This window comes from Octopus bimaculoides, chromosome 14, assembly GCF_001194135.2.
Source record: "Octopus bimaculoides isolate UCB-OBI-ISO-001 chromosome 14, ASM119413v2, whole genome shotgun sequence".
NCBI classification, from domain to species: domain Eukaryota; kingdom Metazoa; phylum Mollusca; class Cephalopoda; order Octopoda; family Octopodidae; genus Octopus; species Octopus bimaculoides.
The window spans coordinates 17,343,090-17,354,402 of NC_068994.1; the positions used below are offsets into that span (position 1 = coordinate 17,343,090).

Here is an 11,313-nt window from a genome sequence, read left to right on the forward strand (position 1 = left end):
AAAAAAAAAAAAAAAAGCAAACTCTCCTCTCTTAGCTCTTCAACATCAGATGAGTTTTCTGTAATTTCTTGCTGAACAACCTGTACATATGACTTGTTTATAGTGATCAAATGTTTATACTGTACATTAGCTCACTCCCTCCATCGAATTGATAGGTGCATAGTGTGCTACACCTCTCAAATGTCAAAGTGATCACAGATCAATGTGAGATGAAGTGTTTTGCTTGAGAATACAATGCACTGCTCAGTCTGGGAATTGGAAGACAATGAATGCAATACCCTTTATCACTAGATCACATGCACTCACAAAAGACATAAATAAATAAATAAAAGAATTTGAAATAGAGAGAGAGATCTAAAATTTTTCACCATGTTGATATATAATGCTGTGATTAATGATAGCCATCGCTGTATTAAAGTCTCACCCTATAAAAGCTATTTTTATATATTATTTAAGATTTAAGCCATGTATAGATTTTTGTTATTATCTCATTCACTTCACTTTTAGATGCATGTATATTAAAGATATATTTATCAAACAATAAAGTCATATATGCCATCATAGAAATCATTATAATCACTGCCTTTATCATTATTTTTCCCATGTTGACATAAGTTGTTTGCCCAATTACATGCTATCATTCATATGTAAGGCTTAAATCACTGATCTCTGCACTTCATCCATGGTCTTCTTCAGTCTAGTTCTACTCTATGTGACTCGGGTTTTGTTTTTTTTTTTGTTGTTTTTTTAATCATCCAGTTTCCATTCAAAACTGAATATGTATACCTTGACAAGTCAGCTGCTGCATTTAAAAACCTTTCCTCTTCTGAATTTGCTTACATTCAACTTCCTCCAGACATCTAGATTGCATACTGGAGTGATCTAGTATACTGGTGCATTGAACTATTCATACTCAACGTGTGTGTGTGCATGTGTTGTTTGCATATGTGTGTGTGTTTATAAACACACACACACACACACAGTAAAAGTCAGCAAATGAAAGTGAACTTGCCCTAATATGATGAATGGAAGATCCAACATTTCAGTCAGTCTTTCTTTGGCAAAAAGTTGACGGTAGAGACATTTAAGAGACACAGTTGAGTTTTACATCCTCTAATTTAAAGAAATTGGCTGCAATTGATGAAGAACACAGGACTGTGGAAATTTTATATGTGAACAGGAAATAGTGAGAGAGAGAAATTGAGTGAGAGAGGTAGGAGAAAGAGGAATGGAATGAGATGAAGAAACAGGCAAAGGTGAGTGTGAGGTAAAGGGAAAAGACAAGATGAGAGTGAAGTTAATAGATAAGAACTAAGAGGAGGTGTAGGAGTAGAGGGGGGAAAAAACTTTCATTTAAATCTGTTCATGACATTGCACCAAATTTGAACATGAAATATTATCCCCTCCTGTTTCCTTGGGAATGTGGTTCCATGGTGTGTGGAGATTCTGCACACTGATAAGTGAGTGATGAAGTGGCCCATTGTGTTGAAGTGGGTGTCAATCAGTTTGTCTGGCATAGTAGTATGTTTTGCATGTCCTCCTGAAAGCTATTAACAAGGCATTGATTCATTTCTTCCAATATAAAGAGCAATTTTTATACACACATACTCTCTCTCTCTCTCTCTCTCTCTCTCTCTCTCTCTCTCTCTCTCTCTCTCTCTCTCTCTCTCTCTCTCTCTCTCTCTATCTCTCTCTCTATCTCTCTCTCTCTCTCTCTATCTCTCTCCCTCCTCTTTCTCTCTCTTTCCATACTCTGACCTCAGCTAAAATGCCAAAAATTAACCTTTTGGCTATAAAGAATGAGTAGTTTTTAAATTCTTAGAATTTACCCAAGTTCCTGTAAGGGTGAAATTACAAAATTTATTCAGAAACTAGCTGTCAGTCTTTACAGTTTCCTCCCATGAACACAGAATCCTGTAACCTCAGGTAGTTATAACATGGGTGATGCCTGTGTTTGTGTTCCATTGGTTTGCTTTAAGTTTGTCACAAATACATTTCAAGGATATCAAGTAAATGTTTCACCATTAGATATTGTTACAGTCAATAAAAGTATAACAGTAATAGTTGTAAAGGGAAAGAAAACATATGGAAATATATGATCGCTCAAAGTTTGAATCCCAGAACAAGACTTTTACAGATGAATTATGAATGGTTGAAGATGAACTAGAAATAGTAAAATTGGTGCTAACATATTTGTTGTAGTAAGCCAAGAAACAATGATTAATTAAAATTAAATTCTTACTGATGAGAACAGTTGTGATCAATAGACGAAATAAGATGACAAACTGGCAGAACTGTTAGTGTCTGAAAAAGTGCTTTGCAATATTTCTTCCAGCAAATTACATTCTGAGTTCAAATTCTGCTGAGGTTGACTTTGCCTTTCTTCCTTTACTATCAGCTGAACACTAGACTCAATGTAATTGATTTACATCTCCCCTAAAATTGCTGACTTGTATCAAAGTTTAAAACCATTATCTATTGACTAATATAGGCACAAATGTGACTGTGTAGTAGGAAGTTTGTTTCCCAACCACAGCACCTTGGGCATATGTCTTCTACTATGGCCCTTGGCTGACCAAAGGTTTATTAGTGGATTTGGTTAACAGAAACTGAAAAGAAAGCTTGTCATATGTGTGTGTATTTGAGAGTTAGTGTCTCCTTGCTTTGACATTGTGTGATAGTTGTAAATGAGTGTCACCATCATGCAAGCAGTGTCGTTCATTTCCAGTATGTTGTGAAGACTCGTTTGGTCATGGAAAAATTATTACTTTAATTGGAAACAAGTGAAGGTTGGCAACAAGAAGGGCATCCCACCATTGAAGATCTGCCTCAACAAATTCTGTTCACATCATGCGAGTTAAAACAATGATGATAATGAGGATGATGTTGCAAGAGTGAACAAGAGTCATCAATTCATACACATTATTCTAATTAAACATTTGAACAACCATTTTTTTTTTCTGCTAAGTTAATGTAATATCTTGCTGAGAAAAAGAAGCAGAGCTATTAGAGCTTACCATGGTTTAAGTGTTGCTATATCATTATAGTGGAGGCGCAATGACCCAGTGGTTAGGGCAGCGGACTCGCGGTCATAGGATCGCGGTTTCGATTCCCAGACCGGGCGTTGTACGTGTTTATTGAGCGAAAACACCTAAAGCTCCACGAGGCTCCGGCAGGGGATGGTGGCGAACCCTGCTGTACTCTTTCACCACAACTTTCTCTCACTCTTTCTTCCTGTTTCTGTTGTGCCTGTAATTCAAAGGGCCAGCCTTGTCACACTGTGTCACGCTGAATATCCCCGAGAACTACGTTAAGGGTACATGTGTCTGTGGAGTGCTCAGCCACTTGCATGTTAATTTCACGAGCAGGCTGTTCCATTGATTGGATCAACTGGAGCCCTCGACGTCATAAGCGATGGAGTGCCAACAACAATATCATTATAAACACAATATTTTGTCATATTTTGATTTAGCCTCCTTTGTATTCTGGAATTTTCCACACCTGTATAAGACATTTGCCTTTGTCCATTACTAGCTCTTGCCTAGAAGGCAGAATGTGTTTTCTATTCTGATTGCTTGGTAGGAAGTTAGTTAACCATGTGACTGATATACTGTTTTTTAGGCGTCTAATTTAAGCACTAATTATGTCTAATACTGCTTAACTCTATATCAATGTTTCTTTTTAACCCATTAATTTAATGAACTACTGCTAAACTACAGTAATAATAATAATAATAATAATAATGATAACAACAGCAATAATAATAATAATTATTATCATGTACATGTTTTGTCTTGGTATAAAAGAAGGGCTACAGCAAATATTCTGCTCAATACCACAGATTTGCTTGTCAGTCGCTTGCCCTTCATCAGTTGAGTATGTCCCTTATTGGTTGACGATATGTGCATCTCTGATTCCAAGCAGAAGCAGTGAGGGAGCCTCATAGCCATGTGTTGAGAGGAATTTCTTTGGGGTTTGGATAATTCATCTCTGGAAACATGGGTGTTTTGTGCATTCTTAAACAAACCTTATTCAGGGACCTTTTGAGGGAGATGGGCCACTTGACCTGAAGAAAATTCTAACTGGGCTCCACCTACAAGGTCATGTATTGTTTATATTGTTATGAGATCACCATGTTGCACACATATGGGTGTGATGTATGTGCCTGGTGTACCCTTATCAGATGGGTAGTCATTTGTTTGGCAGAGTTAGTAGCACTACAGCCAAAATGGTCCAGGCCTGCCTGTATGGCTAAGAAGTTTATTTTGCGATGACTTGGTTCTGGGTTTGTTTCAGACAAGTGCCTTCTATCACTGACTCAGGTCAAGCAAAAACCTTGCAAGTGAAATTTTGTAGACGGAAACATCATGGGACCATAACCCATTGTCTGGTGTAACATTACCTCCTGGCTCTTGGGTATATTTAATGGGGTCTGTCTACTCTATTGCAAGCATTCAAGCTAGATTTCCCATCTGAAAAATAAAGCATTCTTTTAATCTCACCAATCTTGGAGGCACTGTGGGATCATGAGCATGGCCCTTTACCCTCTGATGAAACTGGTAAAAAGAATAGTCACAATGGTGATTGTGGAGATGCTTTGCAGTATGTAGTTTCCTATCTCACTGTTCCCAGGTTAAAACTAACTGGAGTTGACTTTGTTAGTAATTAATTCAATCAGCTACATGTATTCTCTTTAAGAAACACCATCTATCTATCTATCTATCTATCTATCTATCTATCTATCTATCTATCTATCTATCTATCTATCTATCTATCTATCTCTATCTATCTATTCATCCATCCATCCATTCATTCATCTCTCCCTCCCTCCTATCCCTCCCTTCCTATAAATGTATATATTTGAAAGAGAAATATTCATACTAGCATACTTTCTCTATCTCTCTCATTTCATCATCCAAACTGATGCACATGGATGATTCAACAGCACCAATTGATTGATTTTTTTTTTAAATTTATCTTTTTTTTAAAATTTTCTTTTGCAATTTTCATTTGAATATCTTTCTGTTTATTCATCTTCACATTCTTATTTAGCAAGCACTGAAATATATTTTTCAAAAATTTCTTTCTTCAAATACATGTTGTTGCTTCTGTTATTATCTTTTTTTTTTCTTCTTTTTCAGCAACCTAAGTTTTTCACAAACCTGACCAAATTTATTAGCATTCAATATTTTCTGTAATATGTTGCGATAGTTTAAGTTAGAGGAATGCTCAAACATATTAGAAAGTGACTTATTCTCTCTTTTTCTCTCTCTCTCTCTCTCTCTCTCTCTCTCTCTCTCTATCTATCTATCTATCTATCTATCTATCTATCTATCTATCTATCTATCTATATATATATATAACCATAATAACCAGCAAAGCTTGCTTTATTAATTTTGCTTTTCTTCTAACAGTATTTTGTGTACATTTATGTGTGTGTTTGTATGTTTAGATAGATATATGGATTTGGATATGTGTTTATATATATATATATATATATATATATATAATATATGGACATATTGTAAAATGTATGTTGATTGGGACCTTAACTATCTCCTGATGGTTGTTTCATCAAGCTGGTTGAACAGCCAACATCCAAAACTTACAGGCCTATACAAAACGAATTTTACAATATATTCTAGTCTGTTCTCAGCATCAAGTCCCCATTAACAGTGCATGTTTGGTTGTTATTCTTAAACTCATTTTAAAATAGTAATTTCCATTTAACACACACACATACACGTGAAATAGATGAAGGAGTTTACATTATGTTAACTTCTGAAATTGGCACAAGGCTATAAAATTGAGTAGAGGAATCAGCCAAATGAATTGTTTGCAGTACTTGATCAGTACTTTATCTCATCAACTCCAGAAGGATGATAAGCAAAGTTGACTTTAGTGGTATTTGAACTCAGTGACTTAACTAAATACTTGTGAATCCATAAGGCTGGAGCTTAACTCAATTTCCATGGCATATAAGTGACTGAGTTTACAATGCTCTCCTTAAAGGATATGTCAGTTTGTCACATAGTTAACTTCCCAGCTATTACTGGAACTCATTTACAGCTGAGAGGACTGGAGCAACATGAAATGATGAGTTTTGCTAAAGAACGCAATGCACTGCCCAGTCCAGGAATCAAAACCATGATCTCATGGTTGTAAGAGTGACACCCTAACTCCTACACCATTCACCTTCACTAACTAAATATTGTAAGAGATTTTATCCATCACTCTACCACTTCTGCCAACACCACTGTCCTCATGTTATATTAGTGTACTAGTGTACATTTATTATTTTTTTTCCATATATTGATATGGAAAGTTTCCTTAAAATTGGACGTTTCTCACATGGAGTTGTTTCAAGGATCTCCCCAACACCTTGATTTAAAACTAGAACCACCATTCCAGCAACTAAACTGAAACAAAGATAAACAACATAATCAAGTTGTTAGGGAGCGGGCCTTGTTGCCAATAAAGATCAATGGTGCATATTGTATTAGTAGTACTTTTATTGAATTTTTGACCAAGATACTGAAATTTCTGTGCTTCAGTCCACTAGTTATAAACACGTACCACAAGCACATATAGTTTGTCCCTGCAAACAATGCAAACAAGCTAAAATTGACAAGAGTATTGTCAGACACAAGAAACTACTTTGGAATGTATCTGCTAAAAAAACAAATTGTTTCATTTGCTTGGTTATATTATTTATTAGAAAATAGATATTAGCAACAGGAGTAGTATTAATACCAAATGGTAATCATTATATCTTACTTATTGTGGATGTATTATTAGAACATTGCATTAATGCAATATTCACCTTGAGAGATCCTCTCATACAGAGTTACATATTGTCTAGCAGATGTCTGTACTTTTAGTACCATGTCTCTATCTGAGAGGATCTCTCAAGCTGAATACCACAGTAATATGATGTCATAACGGATTCAAATTTTGGCATAAGGCCAGTATTTTCAGGGGAGGGAGTAAGTTGATTACATTGATACATTGACCCCAATGCTCAACTGGTACTTATTTTATCGAACCTGAACGGATGAAAAGCAAAGTCGACCATGGTGGAATTTGAACTCAGAATATAAAGACGGATGAAATGCTACTAAGCATTTTGCCCGGTGCATTAACAATTCTGCCAGCTCATTGCCTTACAATGTTCTAATAGTACATTCACAATGGGCCACATTCAAGCTAGTTTGGCTACAACTGCTGCCATTATCTAAAAGCAAATCTAAAACCAAAATTGATTCGAGTCTACATTTAAAATGTTTCATGTATTGGAAGCTTGTAGAAGACTTTCTAACTCAAATTTTAATCAGCTAAGACCTTACTTAAGCCTGTTGGTCCAATGCTTTAGTGTGAGATTTGCATTGTTGTTTGAAATAAATGTAGAAAAGTCTTTATGAAACTAACAGTTCTTTAACATCTGTATAATTCCTTTGCATTTTTGCCATCTGAATTGCTCTGTAGATAATAAGTTGTCAATATTAACCACTGCTTCATATCTGCTTTCAACATTAAAAGCACTTTACTTTTATTTTAATCCTCATCATCATCATCCTCCCTCCCTCCTCCTCCTCCTCGTATTTTTCACCGTTTTTTACTTCCATTTTACATTGATTGCTTACAGAAACCCCTTATTCTTCTCACCTGTTTCCCACCTTCATTTTTTTTATTTTTGTTTTTTTTTTGTCTTATACTTTTTTTTTCGTTTCCACACCTGACCTGACAGGCTGTTGTTTCCTCTCAGAGTGACATCAAGGTAGGTAGCTACTGCTGCGCCACCACACCGACCTTCAGTGTTTGTTTATTCTTTTCCTAGTGCTTTCTTATGGTGTCCTTTTATCTCTTCTCAAACATAGTTTCCAACTTAACTAGAATTATCTCCCCTTTTACACCTTGTTTATTTGCTTTTTTTTTACTTCTTTTATCTGTCTTTTTGCATTTCTTTGTCGGTATTTTAAATTGTAATTTTAGAAACCATTTATTCATACATTTACATTTTGCAATAGAAAAATTATGGATAGCTTAGTTGAATAACATCATCATGTTGACATGAAAAGCTTTCGAAATTTGAAGAATTTGCGATGTCTTTTTTGACACAGGCATGGCTGTGTGGTAAGAAGCTTGCTTTCCAAACATGTGGTTCCAGGTTCAGTACCATTGCAAGGCCCCTTAAACAAGTGTTTCCTACTATAGCCTTGGGCCGACCAAAGCCTTGTGAATGGATTTGGTAGATAGAAACTGAAAGAAGCCTGTCACATATGTGTGTCTGTGTGACTTTGTATCTGTTGGTGTGTTTATGTCTCCATAATTTAATGGTTCAGCAAAAGAGAGCAATAGAGAGTAAGTACCAAGTTTCAAAATATAAGTCCTGGGGTTGATTGATTTGACTAAGTATTCTTCAAGGTGGTGGTACTCCAGCATGGCCACAGTCTAATAAGAATCATTGTTAAAAAATGAGCATTTAAGATTGATGATCAAGTCTGTATTACTCTTTACTCTTTTACTCTTTTAATTGTTTCAGTCATTTGACTGCGGCCATGCTGGAGCACCGCCTTTAGTCGAGCAAATCGACCCCAGGACTTATTCTTTGTAAGCCTAGTACTTACATACATATATACATACATATATATATATATATATATATATATATATATATATATGTGTGTGTGTGTGTGTGTGTGTGTGTGTGTATATATATATATATATATATATATATATAACAAACATTGAAGCTGTGGGTGAGTTGGTATTTTAGAAATGAAGGGAATCTAGAACAGAAGAGAATAGCTGTGAGAACAGCTTAATGGATTGGGTAAAATACCCTTATAGACAGAAAAAAGTGGCCAGTAAGCTGATACAGAGAATCAAACTCTGTACCTCTTAAATTCCAGTGGTGTGCTCTGTATGATTGAGCTGAAGGACCCCTAACAGGGCTTGCTGACCACTTTTTTCCATCTGTAAGGATATTTTACCCAATCCCCTAAGCTGTTTTCGCAGCTATTCTCCTGTGTTCAAGATTTCCTCTATTTATAATGTGTGTGTGTGTGAACTAAAAGTCACATAGCTTATGACATTTTTCTTGAAAAGATTATTTCTTTATGCAAAATTTCAGTCAGCTAGGTGTAAACTTGTGGCCTAAAACTTGGAACATACATATATGCACTTTTCCATATTAAGGTGATGTAAAGAACTTTGTTAGATGTCTCTTTCCTTTGTAAAATTCCAACCTTCTCATTATACAGTCATGGAAAATCTCGTAGATTTTAAGGACACAATTATGAGTTTGATTTTTTTTTTTTATTAATGATTTTTCATATTTCCTTTTTAGTTCTTTATGTTCTGTTTGGAACATTAGTATTCCTAAATCCATTATGAGTCCATTAATCTTTTGAAGCTTTCTTGGCTCCATCTTCAGAATAAGATAATTTTTGAATGGTGTTTTTTCATATACTTTGCATTAGGTTACAAAGGATCAGGGAAGTGCTAGTGATTTTTACTACTTTGTCTTTCTTTTCTTTTAGTTCAGCTCCAGATTTAAAAGTTATTCAACAGTTTAGTTCGGTAGTTTATATAATTAATTTCATGTGTTGATTTTTGGCTTATATTTTACTGTTAGCAAAGCCTCCATACACACCTAACATTATAGTATTGTCAACTAATGTTTTTTTATTAATTTTTGTTGCATGAGCTACAAAAATAGATTGCATGTTGGCTCCTTGATGTATAACAATAAGTGCAGGAACAAAATTTACTTTGGGGTCGCAAACCCAGCTCCAAAATTTTTTATGAGCAAGGTCAATTTTTTTCAACCCTTATATCAAAACAAACAGGGGTAAAATACTAGTTGTTATTATTATATTTTTACCTCAGTCAAATCAGGCAAATCCAATAATGGAAAAGTAATGTTTCAAATCAGTTCCAAAGTGGTTTCTATGTTTGTTCGTATTGGTGGTGAAGTTTCTCAGGAGGATGCTCAGAGCAATTTCATAGCTACCTTGTATCCTGTTCCTGAGCCTATGAATGTAACACACGACAATATTGTTGTGCAACACACTACAATACAGCACATAAAACAAAAATGATAGAAAAACAGGAATCAACAGCATTACAATTCCATAAAACTGATGTGTCAACGAAGGTTTTGCTAACAGAAAAATACAAGCCAAAAAAAAAAAAAATCAACACAGTGATACGTCTATCTTCATTTATCACAGGGGTTTGATTGCAAAAAGTAAAAAGAACAGTGATAAACGAATCATTTCCATGCATTTTGTAAATGAAATGAGTGGTAGATTCATTGACTCCCAACCCATGGCTCACAGCTGTGATTCTTCCACAATTACATATTTCCTTGATCATCTCTACCTTTTCTGTAGAGAATACACTTGTCTATGTTATTTGTTATGATTAGGCACTATTGTATTTTTTCTGTTCACCGGTCCCAAGTTGATGGGTATGAGTATTTAAATCCATATAAAAAATACAACACAACCTTGCTGCATGATCATGTAAACACAAGCAAGATAGTGCATTCTGGGTAGCTGAGTATTGTGGATGGTCTCTGGGGTGTGTTTTTGCAGTACAAGCAGAAAAATATGACTGATCACCAACATAATATGGCTCACAGTTGAGAGTACTGTTATATCAGATCAGTAAAGATTGAACCAGTGATAAATGAGGACAGATTTACATACAACACATTTTAAATTAGCTACAAAAACTACAAGACTTAATTAGGGAATAATATATGAATCCAGCAAAGAAAGAACAATAAAAAAAAAAATCATCAGCACTACCATGATCCTTTGTAACCCAAAGTAAAGTGTATGAAAATATGACATTTTATAAATCCTTTTCTTCTGAAGATAGAACTGAAATATCTTTTAAATGTCAATGGATTAATATTGATAGATTTAGGAACAGTAGTATTTCAAACTGAATATAATGCACATATATAATGTATATTTATTAAGATAGACATATAATGTATAGTATTATATATAGTATATTATATATAAATATAATGTATCTATTATAATATGTATATATGTATGTAATATATGCATTATATGTATATATATATATATATATATATATATTGGTGATAGGAAGGGTATCCAGCTGCAGAAGCCATGCCAAATCAGACTGAAGTCTGGTGTAGCTTTCCAAGTTGCCAGCTCTTGTCACACTGTTCAACTCATGCCAGCATGGACAATGGACATTAAATGATGACGATGATTATATATATATATATATATATATATATATATAAGGCAAGCTGGCAGAAACGTT

At 34.7% G+C, this 11,313-nt stretch overlaps 1 protein-coding gene across 1 annotated transcript in view; it reads left to right on the forward strand.

The window, feature by feature from the left end:
• The window catches only part of LOC106878020 (coiled-coil domain-containing protein 186), a 146,152-nt gene that overhangs the window by 122,827 nt on the left and 12,012 nt on the right, over nucleotides 1-11,313 (forward strand). Inside the window, exon 17 of the mRNA XM_052973031.1 lies at nucleotides 7,748-7,777. Within this exon, the coding sequence (XP_052828991.1) occupies nucleotides 7,748-7,777 (30 nt within the window). The remainder of the gene's footprint in view (nucleotides 1-7,747; nucleotides 7,778-11,313) is intronic.